The 18,524-nt window shown below is 35.1% G+C and overlaps 2 protein-coding genes across 6 annotated transcripts in view; both read left to right on the forward strand.

Annotated features, from left to right (window-relative positions):
- SENP7 (SUMO specific peptidase 7) overlaps positions 1-11,546 on the forward strand; it is a 152,896-nt gene extending 141,350 nt beyond the window's left edge. For all 5 annotated transcript variants that reach the window (XM_065913549.1, XM_065913550.1, XM_065913553.1 and 2 more), the window contains 7 exons: positions 1,790-1,882; positions 2,523-2,647; positions 3,629-3,681; positions 7,063-7,106; positions 7,199-7,267; positions 7,539-7,689; positions 9,733-11,546. In XM_065913549.1, coding sequence (XP_065769621.1) covers positions 1,790-1,882; positions 2,523-2,647; positions 3,629-3,681; positions 7,063-7,106; positions 7,199-7,267; positions 7,539-7,689; positions 9,733-9,867 — 670 coding nt within the window. In that variant the 3' untranslated portion in view covers positions 9,868-11,546. The remainder of the gene's footprint in view (positions 1-1,789; positions 1,883-2,522; positions 2,648-3,628; positions 3,682-7,062; positions 7,107-7,198; positions 7,268-7,538; positions 7,690-9,732) is intronic.
- A 1,232-nt stretch (positions 11,547-12,778) lies between these two features.
- Positions 12,779-18,524, forward strand: part of IMPG2 (interphotoreceptor matrix proteoglycan 2) — a 73,521-nt gene continuing 67,775 nt past the window's right edge. Inside the window, exons 1-2 of the mRNA XM_065913748.1 lie at positions 12,779-12,863; positions 13,317-13,568. Of these exons, the coding sequence (XP_065769820.1) occupies positions 12,779-12,863; positions 13,317-13,568 (337 nt within the window). The remainder of the gene's footprint in view (positions 12,864-13,316; positions 13,569-18,524) is intronic.

Here is an 18,524-nt window from a genome sequence, read left to right on the forward strand (position 1 = left end):
TTTTCAGTTTCTCATTCTAAAATATAAGCTCCGTGAGGTCAGGGACCGCATCTGTTTTTTCTTTTACTCTATAAGTGAGTGAGTGAAGTCGCTCAGTCGTGTCCGACTCTTTGCAACCCCATGGACTGTAGCCTACCAGACTCCTCCCTCCATGGGATTCTCCAGGCAAGAGTACTGGAGTGGGTTGCCATTTACTCTATACCTGGTACATTTTGCTCAGTTCTGAGAACATACTAGGAACTCAAAAGATAATAATGTATGTTATTGAACAGGGAGAAAACTGTTAGACATTTAATTGAGAATTTTCCAGTTAGTTAGGAACAGAGAGTAACAGACCATATTGTGGCCCTATATTCTCTCTTATCATCCTTGTTCCATCCAATGTCTGATGTATTCCCAGTGAAGTAAGGTTAGCATAATCAGGAAATTTTTCAAACACCAACATAAAACAAAAGAAAACCAGCTGTCTCTTTTAAGATTTTTTAAAATGGACAACAGAGATTCTGTACTGGGTAAAAATAATTATTTATAATCATTGTAATGGTTGGATCACTTTGAAATAAGAAAACTTGGTAAACATATGACTCATTATTTTACAAAGTTGTTCTTTTGCATAGTGTCTGATTCCTACCACATCTTTTGTCCCGTTCTAGATTCCATTTTACTCCCAACATCTGCTCCCGTAAGTTTGGTTAGATATTCTCATGGCCAGGAATAAAGCAAAACTCTGTTACTTGGTATATAAATATATAAGAACAAACCATTGTTTGTTTAATTTTCTAACTAAAAAGAGGTCCTTCCTGGGACTGAGCCAGATGTCATACCATAACCTCCTTTATGCAACTGTGAAATGCCATCCCTTTCCTAGAACCTTCTTTGACATCCAAACTTGGTTTGATATCTTCCTTCTTTAACACCCTAGTGACATAAAGAAAAGGAATTCATTCTTGGTGAATGAAAAGGATTCATTCTTGATGGTTTTCTTAGATGCCATCACCATAATTCATTTGTATCCCTTATGAAACTTATATTTTAGTTTTTCCTGTCTTCATTATTTTGTAAATTCCCTTAGGGCAGTGTGAGTGATTTTCATTATTCTTAAGAATCCAGTATTTATCAAAGAAATAAAATAAAAGATGGATGGTGCATATGCTTAGCTCATTGTCCTATAATGTTCTTTTGTTTGTTTGTTTAATGTGGACCATTTTTAAAGTCTTTATTGAATTTGTTACAATATTACTTCTGTTTTATGTTTTGGTTTTTTGGCCAGGAGGCATGTGGAATCTTAACTCCCAGACCAGGGATTGAACCTGCATCCCTTGCATTGGAAAGCAAAGCCTTAACCACTGAACTGCCAGGGTATTCCTTGTCCTATAATATTCTTATAAATGAGATAAAGGGAGAAGAATTTCATCTTTAAAAATTTAAGAATATATACCTCACCCCTCCTCTTCGGTTAAGTTTTAGCAACTCCCTCATCACACATACAGCATTTAGACAGTTCTGTTAAGGTTTAATGATAATATTTTATATCAGAATAAATAGGTATAGCTGTTCATATTCAGTTGTTCAGACACTTTTAGAATCTATAGAGCATTTTATGAATTGCTGCCTTTCTCTTATCCATTATTTTATGTTTATAAATAGTGGTCATATTTAAAAACAGCCAGATGTTAATAAAAGCATATTTTCCAGTCTGTTAAATATTATGTATCTTGAAGAAGATGGTTATTCTTATCTTAAATTTTGAATTTTTTTCTACCAAATATATCTATATTTTTATTCCCAGAATGGCTCAGAGAAGACATAAGAGAGTAAGAACATGGACTCGTCACATAAACATCTTTAACAAAGATTACATCTTTGTGCCTGTAAATGAGTCGTGAGTATTTCAGATTATTTAAAAAAAAAATTGGAGAGTGGAGAAAAGTACTTTGTGCATTTTTAGGTTAGTAATCAGTAAAAAAGTATGGGTATATCAATCAAGGTGTATGTTTAAATTTTTTTCTAAGGAAGTAGCTAAAATAAATGAGTTTTTTTGTCTTGAATTTTGGTTTGATGGTGCTTATGTTGTGTATATTGAAGAAAATAAAATGACAAATGCCCACAAGACTATAATGACTGAGGCATAGAGTTTTTTGTTTTTTTTTTTTTTGGAGGTGAGGGGTACTCAAGAAAAGATTTTCTAAACAAAAAAGGAAAAGCATTCAGGGTGAATCTTCAAGTATTTAAGAGAACAAACTCTTTTAACACTAAAAGAAAAAAGATCGTGCTCTGTTTATTTATTAAAGCAGATCCTCAACAGGAAATATTAATTATATAAAAGTAAGTTTGAATTACTCAGATTTTACCCTAAGAAGTCTTAGTACTTTTTAAATTAGTTGTGAAATGTGTGTTCGGATATTACAGTGAACTTATTCAGAATTAATATTTGTCATACCCACCTTCTGAGCTATAGTTCTAGAACATATTCTTCTATATTGTTTAGATTTTGTGTTAAGATTATATTTGTTTTTCAACAGGTCTCACTGGTATCTTGCAGTCATTTGTTTTCCATGGTTAGAAGAAGTTGTGTATGAAGATTTTCCACAAACTATATCCCAGCACTCCCAGGCTGAGGAATCCCAACATGGCAGCAGAACAATAGGTGATAAATCTATGTGGATCATGTTTTTAATAATGATGGCAACAGTAAAATGATTATGGAGAACAATATGGGGTTGAAAGATAGTATAAATAGTATAATTACTTCTTATCATTTAGTTTATTAGAAGAAATGTCTGAAATTTTCATGATACCCAGATTCATGTATAAACAAAATGTAATTCTCAAGTTATACTGTTATATCAAGTTTATCATAGCACTTTTTATAAAATATTCTTGCTAAGAATTCACATCATGTATCTTCAGGCGTAACTTGTAATCTACCCCTTTTTTTCTTTCTCTTGGTATGAATCAAGACAGGTCGTGTTGACACTAGTAATTTGGCTAGGTAATATAGGGGTCTCTTTCTTCCATGATTTTTATGTTGCAACCCAATAGATCTTAAGTAGGTAAATAAGCCTCCTTTCTTTGAGAAAAAAATCAAACTATATTGTATAGCTGTAGCCTAAGCAGCAAGCAGAATTAATATTAGTCATTAACATTAATACTAGCCAAAACTGGCATCTTTTGTGGGAGAAAGAAAAACTGAAAAAGTAACTGATTATTTTCAATTTTGTCTAATTCTCCTGTGCTGTATAAGTGTATTTATGCAACACCCTGTGATCATATGTTAGAAGAATTGTTACTAGGCGAATTAATGCTCCTCTGCATTAAAACAGCAGAGATTTTGGTAAATGAGCATTCTTTGAACATTGTCTTTTTATAGGAGACTGGCCCAGTTAACTGGTATTTCAAGATTTGGCTGTAGGATTTATGTATTGTCTGATGACAGCTAATTGAAGCATTGTCTGTTTTATCTATCACTTGGGTTTTTTTTTTATAATATTAACCATTAAAAAAAAAATTGAGTAGTTCCCAGGTATTCTTTTTCCTTTACTACTAGTGTGCATACACATTACAGTTTTTATCCCACTACCTTGTGGTAGACATAAACACACATAACTGTTCTGTTATTTCTGACTAGATAACAATCTGCATACTGCTTCAGCACTGTCCTTGGGTACAGAAGATTCTCAAGTAAGTGTGCTTTTATGAACATGGAGGGAGGGAAACTCATGAATGTAACAATTCTCTGTCTCAAACAAGGCATAGTTAGGTAGGCTATGACAGATACAGGTGGACCATATGATTAAATTATGCTGATTTGATTCTTTGATTTATTTTGTTGGTATAGGGAAGAGATCAAGGGAAATTGTCTTTCTTTTTGCATCTGTTTACCTTACTTTAACTTCCCAGATTCATTTATTTAGTAGTTTATCTGATCATCTTGGTCAGCTAATTTTCCAATTTCTGTGGGAAAATGTACTTTTATTCTTCATCATTTCATCAGTTTTTGCAATAATCGTTGTTCAGTTGCTATCATATCTGACTCTTTGTGATCCCGTGGACTACAGCATGCCAGGCTTCCCTGTCCTTCACTGTCTCCCAGAGTTTGCTCAAATCCATGTCCATTGAGTTGGTGATGCTATCCAACCATCGCATCCTCTGTTGCCTCCTTCTCTTCTTGCCCTCAGTCTCTCCCAGCATCAGGGTCTTTTTCAGTGAGACAGTTCTTTGTATCAGGTGGTCAAAGTATTGGAGCTTCATCTTCAGCATCAGTCCTCTAATCAATATTCACGGTTGATCTCCTTTAGGATTGACTGGTTTGATCTCCTTGCAGTCCAGGGGCTCTCAAGAGTCTTGTCCAACAGCACAATTCAAAAGCATCAGTTTTTCAGTGCTCAGCCTTCTTTGGGCTTCCCTTGTGACTAAGCTGGTAAAGAATCCGCCTGCAATGCGGGAGACCTGGATTCGATCCCTGGGTTGAGAAGATCCCTTGCAGAAGGGAAAGGATACCTACTCCAGTATTCTAGCCTAGAGAATTCCATGGACTGTATAGTTCAAGGAGTTGCAAAGAGTCTTACACAACTGAATGGCTTTCACTTTCAGCCTTCTTTAATTTCCTGCTCTCATATCTGTACATGACTTCTGGAAAAACCATAGCTTTGACTATACAAACTTTTGTCAGCAAAGTGTTGTCTTTGGTTTTAATACACTGTCTAGGTTTGTCTAGCTTTCCTTCTAAGGACCAAGTGTCTTTTCATGGCTGCAGTCACCATCCACAGTGATTTTTTTGAGCCTAAGAAAAGATAATCTGTCACTGTTTCCACTTTTTCCTTTGAATAAACAGGGTGACAGTATACAGCCTTGACATACTCCTTTCCCAATTTTGAACCTTTCTGTTTTTCCATGTCCAGTTCTGACTATTGCTTCTTGACCCACATATAGGTTTCTCAGGAGACAGGTAAGGTGGTCTGGTATTCCCATGTCTTTAAGAATTTTCCATAGTGAAAGGCTTTTTGTGTAGTCAGTGAAGCAGAAGTGGATGTTTTTCTGGAATTCCATTGCTTTCTTTATGATCCAACGAATGTTGGCAATTTGATCTCTGTTTCCTCTGCCTTTTCTAAATCCAACTTGTACCTCTGGAAGTTCTCAGTTCACATACTGCTGAAGCCTAGCTCGAAGGGTTTTGAGTATTACTCTCCTAGCATGTGAAATGAATGCAATTGTGTGATAGTTTGAACATTCTTTGGCATTGCCCTTCTTTGGGATTGGATTGAAAATTGACCTTTTCCAGTCCTGTGGCTACTGCTGAGTTTTCCAAATTTGCTGGCATATTGAGTGAGCACTTTAACAGCATCATCTTTTAGGATTTGAATTAGCTCTGCTGGAATTCCATCACCTTCACTAGCTTTGTTCATAGTAATGCTTCCTAAAGCCCACTTGACTTCACACTCCAGGTTTTCTGTTTCTAGGTGAGTGACCATACCATCACGGTTATACAGGCCATTAATCCAGGTCATTAAGACCTTTTTTTGTATAGTTCTGTGTATTCTTGCTGCCACTCTTTAATGGCAGCTCCCTTCTGCTTCTGTTAGGTCCTTACTGTTTCTTTTTTCATGCCCATTGTTGCATGAAATGCTCTCTTGATATCTCCAATTTTCTTGAAGAGATCGCTAGTCTTTCCCATTCTATTGTTTCTGTTTATTTCTTTGCATTGGTTACATAAGAAAACTTTCTTATCTCTCCTTACTATTCTCTGGAACTCTGCGTTCAGTTGGGTATATCTTTCTCTTTTCCTCTTGCGTTTTGCTTCTCTTCTTTTCTCAGCCTCCTCAGACAACCACTTTGTCTTCTTGCATTTCTTTTTCTTTGGGATGGTTTTGGTCACCACCTCCTGTACAATATTTTACATTCCACTTTCTGTTTTTATAAATTGTTGGTAAAAATCACTCAAAGTAGACTCATGGTTAATCCATATGACTTCTGTGACTAAGATAGTTACTGTTAACTTTTCTTCAAATGGACCTCAAAACTGATATTTATAGTCTAGATTTGGTATCTTAATTGATTAAGGTAGTCACCTGATTATTTTTTTATACATACAGATAGCAGTAGCCTCACTGGCAAAGGCTTATGTCTTTATTGTCACTGGAACAGAGTGGGCAGAAGGAAGGAGGTTTTCTTCTTTAATGTCTCGGTGGCAGAATAGGGGAGTTTCTTCTTGCTTCTAGAGCCAGGTTTCCCAAATTGAGTTCTGTTTTAAGATGCATTTATGATAAAAAGGATTTTAAAATCAGTTAAGCTGAGTAAATCCTGTGTTCTATTTCCCTCCTTGAGATTTACTGTAATATTAGCATAATAAAGATAACTGAGAAGTTCTGCATATTAAAGAAAATTTGATCTATTGATTCTTAAATTTATCAGTAAAAATAACAAAATACCCCATCTCTTGTCCTTGAAAGTGAAAGTGAAAAGTCGCTCAGTCATGTCCAGCTCTTTGCAACCCCATAGACTATACAGTCCATGGAATTCTCCAGGCCAGAACACTGGAGTGGGTAGCCTTTCCCTGCTCCAGGGGATCTTCCCAACCCAGGGATTGAACCCAGGTCTCCCACATTGCAGGCGGATTCTTTTCAGCTGCCTGAACTACAGGCACAAGGAAAGCCCCCTCTTGTCCCTTAATATACATTAATACTTTGCTTCTTGTGCTTCAAAGGGAAGAAGTCTGTCTCTACTGACTTCATTTACTTTGTTAAGAAAATGTGATTAAGGACAGATTCAATTAACTTGTTTATCTTTTTTAAGATGGCAACTCTGAATACAAGTAATTCAAGTTCCAGTTTGTTTTTTCGGCTATGTTAAAGCTCCATAACTTCTTAAGGTCACATGTAAAAGTTTATAAACTTTTTCACCAGTGACAGAAAATAATAAATTTTAAAAACAAAATTGGCTTACTTGAGATGGTGAAAAGAACTCTTATTTGAAATTTTAAAGTTATTTGAAACATTTTTAAAAATGAAATTTATTTATTCAAACTAGCTTTAATTTCAGTCATAAAAATTCATGTTATTTCAGAGTCCTGAGATGAATGTGACAGTACCAAAGAAAATGTGTAAAAGGTGCGTACATGCTGTAATATATATTTCAGATATTTAGGTTTATTTCATATTACAAATACATACATCTTGATTTCTTTCTTTGCTTTTCATAGGCCATGCATTCTCATACTAGATTCCTTGAAAGCTGCTTCTATACAAAGCACAGTTCAGAATTTACGGGAGTAAGTAGTGATGATTTTACTATAATATCATATATGTGAGTTGTAAAAATTAAGTTGTTGAAAAAAGTCTAGTGTTTAGTTTGAAACTCAGGTGATTTTATTAGCATTTTTGAAGCCTCACAAGTTATAATATGTGCTGTTAACGTTTAAGTCTTTTGAAATGTGGCTAGAGGCAACATATTTGGCAGCAGATGTTTCTACATCTTTGTGAAAGTTTACATAATAGTAAAGAAATTTCTGTTCAAGTCACTCTACTTTTTTTCGATTTAAGGTATTTAGAGGTAGAGTGGGAAGTTAAACGAAAAACTCATCGTGAATTCAGCAAAACAAACATGGTGGACCTGTGCCCTAAAGTTCCTAAACAGGATAATAGCAGTGATTGTGGTGTGTATTTACTGCAATATGTGGAAAGCTTCTTTAAGGTATGTAAAGACGTAAATAAGTTTCTTATTCACAGTTACTAGCATGTAATCACAAATTACTGGGCAAGCAAAGAAGCAGGAAAATGTTAGAGGTGATCAAGAAAGAAAAAAAAAAGGCATAGAACCATATATAACCCAAATATTAGAGTTAAAAGATAAGAACTTTAAAATAATTTGATGAATTTATTGGAGAAAATAGAGATGAACAAAATGGGTGAAAATGGAATCTGCTTAAAAAAAAATGTTGAGTGGACACTCTAGAACTGGAAGTGCATACTGATATATCTGAAATTAAGAACTTATTGGATGGGTTTAATAGCAGACTGAATAGGACATAAGACAGGATTAGGGAACTTTAAAAAAGGACACTAGAAAGTATCCCACTGTACCTAAGAAAGGAAGAAGATTGTAAAGAAGAGAAAAGCGCAAAAGAGACAAGTGTGTTATAGTCAAAAAGTCTGGTTTACATATAATTGGAGTCGCAGATGGATTCAAGGCAGAGAGAGAATAAGACAGACAAATTTGAAGAAAAATTTCAAGACCAACGACTTGTGGATTGAAGAATCTCAGAAAACCATCAGCTACATAAGTACAGTGACACGATTGGGTATTATTTTCTAGCTCGTCAGAGATTCGATAGGAACTGTGGCAACAGTAAAAAGAGTTTTAAATAGCAAGGAATCACTCTTTTTTTGTTTTTTTAACTATTAGCTTATTACTTCAGTCATAACCAGTATTATTTATGAAGATGGCTGTAGGAATAGGGTATTTTTGACCAGAAGCTTGTTTAGATAATCCTTAAATGTACTTTCAAAGCATGAAGGTTATAGTATGCAGTTGTAACTTTTGGTGTAATGGGGGAGAATTGATTATAGTAGAAGATGGTATACATTATGGAAACCACTAAATGTGTTATTATGTTTTTTTTTTTCCTTTTTTATTCTACACTGGAACTGCCTTATAGGATGACAATTCTGATCTTCTGATATTCTTTCCAAAGAGATTTGATTTTGTTTTTAGATTATCCAGAGTGTCTTATTACATAACGTATTCTGAATCTGCTATATAGTTCTACTTTATGTAGCCTCAGTCTGTAGAGTATACTTCTCATTTAGGTTGTAGCACCACTTAAGATTCCTAGGGGTGGGGAACTCAAAAGCTAAACCTTGTGTTTCACAGATTTGTGCACAAATGTAACAGACTGTGGGTGGGAGAAAATAGGTTTCAGGTTGATCACTCAAAACCTGTGGGCCTAAGAAAAACATTAATTCTAATAAAAATACTTGCACAGTTAAATCTCCACTGACATATGCTCCTAGAATCTTAGTCAGCCCATCATCTCAGCTTTAAACCCTGGGATTCTTAATTTCCTTTTTAAGTATATCCTTCTTACATCTAGCTTCTAATAGTTTCATCAAATTTATAAACATGATCTAGGGTAGTCTTCAGCATTTATTTATTTATTTTCTTGAAGATAGGCAAAATTGTCTTTGCAGCCGCATCTTCCTTGTTAAGCTTAACATAATGGAAAATGTAGCAGTTCTTGAAACCACTAAATTGGCTGTTTTCTTAGACTAAAAGAAGGTACTTCTGTAGAATTTTCTGTTTTTTATCTGAGAGTCTTCATTTACTGCTGGCCTTGGTCTTTGTTTTAATAGTACAAAATAGTAACATGCCCGAGAAGATTGTGTTCAAACCAAGCTGACTTCTGTGTTGTACTGAATCATTGTTGACTAATTCTGTTTGCACTAATTCACTTAAACATGAATTGTAGCAGAACATAATGGTCTTTAATTTTGATGTTCGAAAGTTAGCAGTTTAATGAAAATACTATGAAATTGATTGTGGTGATGGTTGCACAACTTTGAAGATACTGAAGATCATTCAGTTGAATACCTTAGGTGAATTGTATGTTATGTGAATTATGTCTCACTAAAGCTGTTATTTTAAAAAGTTAGCCATTTCTCATTCCTTAGAAAAATGAATGTTGAGCAAATTTGAATTATACTGCTAAAGTGATTACATTGTCTTTTCTCTCATTAGGATCCTATTGTTAACTTTGAACTTCCAATTCATCTGGAGAAGTGGTTCCCTCGTCATGTAATAAAGACCAAACGGGAAGATATTCGAGAGCTCATTTTGAAGCTTCATTTACAGCAGCAGAAGGGCAGCAGCTAGTTAATCTGTACAGACATGACACAGATGCTCTACACGATTACTGGAAAGCCGCTTACCAGCCTTCATGTTGGCCAGCTCACAGAGAGGAAAATAACTTGCAGTAGTTTTATAAGTCATTGTGCATTATTTAAAATATATAAGATATATTATTAGAATTGTTGGGATCTCATAGATGGAGTGGAAATGGGGGTGGTATAGATTAATGTATTAGATAGGAGTTAAAGTTTCATAAATATTTGATATTTTTCTGATTAAATATGCTTGGATTATGCAATAGTGTATGTAATGTGTGGGAATGTTTTTGTAGATAATAAAGCTATGTGATCTGTACTTCCACATAACTGGGACTTGAAGGGAGTTAGGTCCTCCCTGGTGCCAGCCCCAGTGCTTGTCAAATTTGTTGACAAGTCCCATTATATTGTAGTTTTATTCTTTGCAGCTCAAGCATGCAGTATGAATACTGTGTATTTTTTTAAAAAAAGAATTTAGTATCAAGGCTTCAGAAAATGCCATTTACGGCATCCCTTCTGTATAGCATAAGAGAAAACGATGTTAGGAAAGTGATAAGCATTCACTCTTTCAAAGCGCAGCTTATTTTTCTCAGTTGCTACTGAGAACTGTTACTCTAATTGTTGTTTCTTTTGTTTCTTTTGCCGTCACGTGTGGGGATCTGAGAATTTAGTTTGTTCATTCAGAGTGAATTTGGAGCAAAAAATTTAGCTATCACAAAAAATTGCATATGTAGCTCAACTTAGTTTATTTGAGGTATAACTATGTAAATATTGACTCCTATCCTACTCTGACATCCCAGAATATGTGTACAGTTTCTGTAAGTATAGAAGATAAAACTGGTGTCTTCATAACTTTAATTAAAAAAAAAAATCCTCGAATTCTTATATACTAATTGTTAGGACTGAATACATAATTTTATAGCTCTGTTTATCCAGTATTCGTCTGCAAAAGCCAGATTGCTCTCATTGCTTTTATATTTTTAAATTGTAATTTTTAGAGACTTAAGAACCAGATGGAGCATAAGTTTTTATTTCTGACAGGTAACAGTCCTGAATTGATGTTATAATGATGGTATTACATATGATTCAACACTTTACAACCTTCTAATGTTATCAGGAATATTTTGAGGGGACAATTATATTGTATTTTCTCAGATAAGAAAATTTTTTTAATAATATCATTTTAATCTTCTATTTTAGGCGTCTCCTAGATTTATGTTGTAACTGTAGAGCAGTGAAGGAAAGGCAGTTTAAGATGAAGCTAACAATCAGGCAGGATGTTTTATTTCAGAATCATGTGAATTGAGTTGTCAGTTAAGCCTCAGTGTCCTTATGTTTCTGTCATCACCTTTTTATTGTTAAAGATATTTGTCCTTGGAGAGTTCCTGTAAAGACTGTTATAATTACATGTTTCATTCCCAGTTTCTTTGTTGGGGAGGGAACTTTTTTAGATGACTCTTCATTGTTTTGTATATCTAATTTTGGGAAAACCAGTATATAAGACATCTTACTGTGACTTCTTAACTTCTGTTTGTATGTTTTTCAAAGATACCACTGTCCCTTACTTATCATGTTTTGCAGATTGTTTAAAATCCCATTTTCGTAAATTCATATGGAAATAATGCTTTGAGAATACCAACATTTTATATTAAACATATTTCCAATTCATCAGGCTGAGGTGTAATTTTTTTCCTTATGAAAGGTGGCCGATTTTTAGATGTAAATTTTAAATTGTGTGATACTCAGTGCATGTCATATAATTGACGCTTAGATGAATTTTTCTTCTGTTTTAGCAGGCATATGGTAATTTTGATTGTCAGTCCAGGGAGCATTTTTTGAGCATCTACTACTATCAGGAAATATACAAGGTAGAAAAAAATGAATGACCGCTCTTATTCCTAGGTCATTTCTGGTCTAATAGGAGAAATGAACACATGAACAGTTTTAGTGTGCTTGTTTAAAAAAATCATAGAGTTTCTTTGGGATCACCGGAGTGTGTTCAGCTTAGGGTGTGTGTGAGAGTGTGATACTGAGAACTGGTAGAGAGGTTGTAAGAGTGTTGTCAGTGGAAAGGGAAAACCTTCTTAAAGAAGCTAATACTGTTTTTATTTCACAATTCTTGGGATGAAGAAACCAAACTTGGCTTTCTTGTTAAAGTCATAAGCCAATCCCTTAACTAGAATTTAGAAAAAGTTTAGTACCTCTTTAATGCTTACAGTATCTCTATCATGAGTTATTTTTTTTACTATTCCTGTTCTATTTTATAGATGAGGAAGGAGGTAGAAGTGGTTACAGTGGAAGATTTTCAAGTTTTTTAATCAAGGAGGGACGGACAGTAGCTTACAAGACAGTAGATTTATTACAAACAGAAACAGCTCGAAGAAAACTGATTTTATTTTGTATGTAGTTCTGTACTTCTGATGTAGACAAGTATAGTTGGTCTGGGCATTTTATGCTTATAAATCAGTTGTAGAGAAAATCAGAGAATGTGAATCTAATAGACTGAGAAAAATTGTAAAATTCTGAGTTGTATGTGTAACGTTATTATTTTGGGGGAAACATTATTTTTATGTGGACTGCTTAGTAAAGGCAAGGAGAGTGTTAGTAAAGAGCTTAGCTGACTAGATTAGAACAAAGAAATTGTCTCTTCCCATCTGTCCTAATTAGCTTATCTCTCCTGCTCTCATAGCATGTTCGTTATTTCAGAAAAGAAGGGAGAGGTACTTTGAAAGGACACCATTTTTATTCAGCTAATTTATAATGATTTTGGAATGGTTGTCAGTTCTCAAACATAAGCTTATAAATGTTAGACTTCTTCTGTAGCAGTTTGTTACTGGACATTTCAAAGCTTTTCAAGTTACAGATTTTGGCCTCTCCTCCTCCTTTTGGTTTTGGCTCCGATGATTATGTTTCCTCATTTTGGGAAGACTTCTCTGTGTATTTTGATATTTGTCCTGATAGAAGGAAACCATCCATCATTAACAGGTATTTAAAAATCTGTGTTACTTTTTAAATTTTTCTTTGTATCTGTAGTATGTTTTCTCTAAAAACATTATTTGATATGATTGCTGTAAGGAATTGGATCAAATATTACTCTCTCAATCTTTAATATTGCTTCCTTTAAACTGTGTGATAATTTCTCCAATAATTCTGGTTTTTCTCTTCATTAATGTTTCTTGATTCAGACCTTACTCTTTTTATTTCTTGTGTTGAAATTGAATGTATACTTGGTTTCAATAACTAGCAGTCTTGAAATAAGGAGTAGGAATTAAATGGAGAAAAAATTGAGTACTTCACTTCTCCTGACGCATAGAGGTCTGTAATTTGAGCATTGAGTTAAAAATTCAGACATGGTGCAGATGTCAGGTTTTGTTTGTGTCCTCTCATTCTGTATCTTCATTCATCATCAGAAGTTTTGTTTATGCTTTCCCTCTGTAGCACAAACCTCCTTATCTTTAGAAGAGATCCGAGAACCCAAGAGTACAGTTTCTTTTCTCCAGACTGACTCAGAATCCACAGATTCTTCTCTACCTGCTAAAAAGAAACAGCCTCTGGACAACAGAGAAACTGAGAGACATTGGTTGCTCAGGAGAAAGCGATCGGCTTTATTTCCTAATGGTGTGAAAACTTGCCCAGATGAAAGTGTTACAGAGGCTGTGGCAAATCACGTGAGATATTTTAAAGTCCGAGGTAAGCAAATATTCAAACCCTTGGGCTCCATGGTGAAATTCAAACATAGTTCAAAAACAGTTGTTGTATTTCTTTACAATTCAAAATTTGTCATACTTTGGGTAGAGACTTGAACCAAATATTATCTTTCTACTAACCATGGAAAACAGACTTACTAAGAATTTGGTATTTATATAGCTTCAGAGAAAAGTTTATGTTATTTTAAGAGAGGACATGGACATGATTTAAAATCATTTAAGTACTTTAATAGTACCAGGTTATCATAAAATATCACTTATATGTAGAATGTAAAAAAAAATGGTACAAATGAACTTATTTACAAAATAGAAATAGAGTCACAGATGTAGAAAAAAACTTACGGTTACCATGGGGGAAAGATTGTTGTTGATTCACTAAATCATGTCTGACTCTTTGCAGCCCAGTAGACTGCAGCATGCCAGGCCTCTTTGTCCTCCACTGTCTCCTTGTTCGTTGAATCTGTGATGGTATCTTACCATCTCATTCTCTGTCATCCCCTTCTCCTTTTGCCTTCAATCTCTCCCAGCATCAGTCTTTTCCATTGAGTCGGCTCTTCACATCAGGTGGCCAAAGTATTGGAGCTTCAGCCTTAGCATCAGTCCCCCCCCCCCCCAATGAAATATTCAAGGTTGATTTCCTTTAGGATTTCTAGTTTGATCTCCTTGCAGTCCAAGGGGCTCTTAGAGTCTTCTCCAACACCACTGTTCGAAAGCATCAGTTCTTTCTGGCCTTCTTTCTGCTCCAACTCTCACATCCATGCATGACTGCTGAAAAAAACCTGTAGCTTTGACGATATGGACCTTTGATGGCAAAGTGATGCTTCTGCTTTTTAATACACTGTCTAGGTTTGCCATGGGCTTCCCTGATAGCTCAATTGGTAAAGAATTTGCCTGCAGTGCAGGAGACCCTGGTTCGATTCATGGGTCGGGAAGATCTGCTGGTGAAAGGATAGGCTACCCCCCTGTAGTATTCTTGGGCTTCCCTTATGGCTCAGTTGGTAAAGAATCCGCCTGCAATGCAAGAGACCTGAGTTCAATCCCTGGGTTGGGAAGATCCCCTGGAGAGGGCTACTCACTCCAGTATTCTGGCCTATAGAATCCCACATACAGTCCGTGGGATTGCAAATAGTTGGACACAACTGAGTGACTTTCATTTCACTTCACTTCACCTCAGGTTTGCCATAGTTTTCCTTCCAAGGAACAAACATCTTTTAATTTCATGGCTGCAGTCACCATCCACAGTGATTTTGGAGCCCAAGAAGAGAGAATCTATCACTACTTTGACTTTTTCCTCTCCTTGATCTTAGCTGATGGTATATTTAACCTCCTTTAAGAGGAAGTTCTCAGAGGTCTCTTTTTCCCTTCTATGACCACTTCCATACTGATTCAGAAACTCTAGTTAAAAGAATGATGTACATCTTGACAACATTTGGTACTTTCATCCTTTGAAAAGATGAATTTTCTACATCTGCTTGGTTTACTTTATGTTGTAGTACTTACATAGCACAGTCTCAATTTCGTGGGTGCATTTTACACACAGTTCAGTATGTCTTATTTTTTTAAGCAAGAACTAAGAAATATTCTTATTGGCTGGTGGGTCCAAATACTGAAACCAGCAGCAATGGTTTCAATAAAACTGTCACTGCTTCTACTTTTTCCCCGCCTATTTGCCATGAGGTGTTGGGACCAAATGCCATGATCTTAGGTTTTTGAATGTTTAGTTCAAACAGTAGTTTTAAGCCAGCTGTTCCCCTCTTCTCTTTCACCCTCATGAAAGGCTCTTTAATTCCTCTTCATTTTCTGCCATTGGAGTGGCATCATCTACATATCTGAGGTTATTGATATTTCTCCTGGTAGTCTTGACTCCAGCTTGTGCTTCATCCAGCCTGGCGTTTTGCATGATGTACTCTGCCCAGCAGTTAAATAAGCAGGGTGGCAGTATACAGCCTTGTTGTATTCCTTCCTCTCAATTTTGAATCATGTCCAGTTGCTGCATGTCCATCTAAGTGTGGCTTCTTGTCCTGCATACAGGTTTCTCAGGAGACAGGTAAGGTAGTCTGGTATTCCCACCTCTTTAAGAATTTTCCAGTTTGTTGTGATTCACACAAAGGCTTTAGTGTGGTAGCCGACTCTTTACGACCCCATGTACTGTAGCCTACCAGGCTCCTCCGTCCATGGAATTTTCCAGGCAAGAGTACTGGAATGGGTTGCCATTTTCCTCTCCAGAGGATCTTCCCAGCCCAGGAATTGAACCCAGGTCTCCTGCTTTGCAGGCAGATACTTAACCATCTGAGCTACCAGGGAAGGGGGGAATGAATATTTCAACATAGGTCTTGATTTTGAAGAGATTTAGAAGAGGTAATTGGATTATGCTCCTAAAACCAATTGTTCAGACCTTGTTTAGATTCACTCACTGTCCAGCCAAGGATTTTAGCTCTTTCCACTGAACTAATTCACTCTAATGGTTTGCTGAGTTTTTCCTTGCATAGATAATTTGATATCAATTGCTGTTTGGTATAACACATTTGAAGTATATCTCCATTTAAGCAAGAAGCAACTGCACTTAACTTTTGAAATTAAGCAGATATTTAGGGGTGCTTGGAGTAGGAAGTAATTAATAGTATCCTCCCTTTAAAAAATTATATTAGTAGTTGGACCTTTTAAAATATAGCCTATAGTGGGATGGGAGACCGGGATGGGGAATTCGTGTAACTCTATGGCTGATTCATATCAATGTATGACAAAACCCACTGAAAAATAAAAATTTAAAAAAAAAAAAAATAAAATAAAATAAAATAAAATATAGCCTATAAACTGCACTTATTTAAAGTATATAGTCTGATTAGTTTTGACAAGTATATTTATCCTTAAATTATCAATACAATTAAGATAATGAATTTTTCAGTTACCTCCAAACATTTTCTCAAGTGCCTTTATAACCCTTCCTCTCTGAGCACCTCCCTTGACCTAAGAGCTGAGGTAACCACTAATCTGCTTTCTATTACCAGGTATTGTTTGCATTTTCTCCCCTTATATATATGAATGCATTCATACTATGTACTCTTTTTTTTTTGTTTTGTTTAGCTTCTTTTACTCAGTTTAATTGTTTTGAGACTCATCTGTGATTTTTTGATGTATCAATACTTAGTTACCATTTATTTTGGGGTATTATTACATTTTATGGATATACTGCATTTGGGGATATTTGGGTGGTTTTCAGTTGTTGGTGATTATAGAGAAAGTGTTCATGAATGTTTGTGAACAATTTATTTGTGTGAACATCTGCTTTCATATCTGTTGGTTAATTGGAGTGGAATGGATGGATCACATGATAGTCCTATGTTTAACTTTTTAAGAAGTTGCCAAACCTGTTTTCCAGTGTAGTTGTACCACCAGCGGGGTGTTGGGACTCTGGTTTTTCCGAATCTGTGTGATGCTTGGTATAGTCGGTCTTTTTTAACTGTAACCATTCTAGTAGATGCAACTTCCCTCATAGCTCAGTGGGTAAGGAATCTGACTGCAGTGCAGGGTTCGATTCCTGGGTCAGGAAGATCCTCTGGAGAAGGAAATGGCAACCCGCTCCAGTATTCATGCCTGGAGAGTCCTGTGGACAGAGGAGCCTGGCTGGCTATAGTCCATGGGGCCGCAAGAGTCGAACATGACTTAGTGACTAAACCACCACATTCTAGTAGATATGAAGTGACATCTTATTGTGGTTTTAACTTGTGTTTTCTTGAAGGCCGATGACATTGAGCACTTTTTCATGTGCTCATTTGCCATTCGTATATTTTTTTTGGTGAAGTTTCTATTCGAATATTTTGCTGATTTAAAAAATAATTGGATTGTTTGTCCTATTATTGAGTTGTAAGAGTTCTTTATGTATTCTAAATTCAAATTCATTGTCAGGTGTATGTTTTGCATAAATTTTCTCCCAATATTTGGTTTATTGTTTTATTAATGATGTCTTTTAAATAAAACTGAAAAAAAAAGTCTTTTGAGGAGCAGTTTTAGATTTTGATATGTCAGGTGGGGTTTTTTTTGCTTCATACTTGCTTTTGGTATTGGATCTAAGTTTGCTTAGCTCAGAGTCACAAAGATTTTCTGTTATTTTTTCCTGTAGAAGTTTTATAATTTTTTTGTTTTACATATAGGTCTTTGATCTACTGTGAGTTAATATTTGTATTTGATGTATATGAGTCAAAGTTAAATTTTTTTGCATTTGCATAGCCAGTTGTTCCACCATCATTTATTAAAAAGATTATCTTTTTTAGCTTTTGTACATTTGTTGAAAATCAGTCTTCTGTGTATGATGGATCTATTTCTCCATTTTTTGTTCTCTTACACAGATTTATTTATCTGTTTTAATGCCAATGCCTTACTCTCTTGATAACTATAAGCTTTATAATGTCTTTGAATCAAATAGTGCAAGTCCTTCAACCTTTTTCTTTTTAAATCTGTTTGATTATGCTAGGTCCTTTGTCTTCCATATAAATATTGTAATCAGCTTGCAATTTGTACATGGAAAGCTACTGGAATTTTGATTTGGTTTGTGTTAAATCTGTTGATCAAAATCTTAGCAGTATTGACTCTTGCTCTATGGATATATCCCCTCATTTATTTTGATCTTTGTCAGTTTCTCTTGGCAGTGTTTGTTAATTTTTAGTGTATAGATCTTATACATCTTTTTGTCAGATTTATTTCACTTTTTCCATGCTGTTGTTAACAATATTTTTTAAAAATGGTCTTTGATTGTTCCTTGCTAGTATATAAACATACAATTGGTCAATGTATTGATCTTTTATTCTGTAACTTTGTAAACTCATGTATTGGTTCTAGTAGCTCTTTCATATATTCTGTAGGGTTTTTTACATAGGTGATTATTTCATCTACAAATAAAGACATAGTTTTATTTTTTATCTTCCAATTTATATGCCTTTTA

This window comes from Muntiacus reevesi, chromosome 21 (genome assembly GCF_963930625.1).
Source record: "Muntiacus reevesi chromosome 21, mMunRee1.1, whole genome shotgun sequence".
In the NCBI taxonomy this organism is placed as follows: Eukaryota; Metazoa; Chordata; class Mammalia; order Artiodactyla; family Cervidae; genus Muntiacus; species Muntiacus reevesi.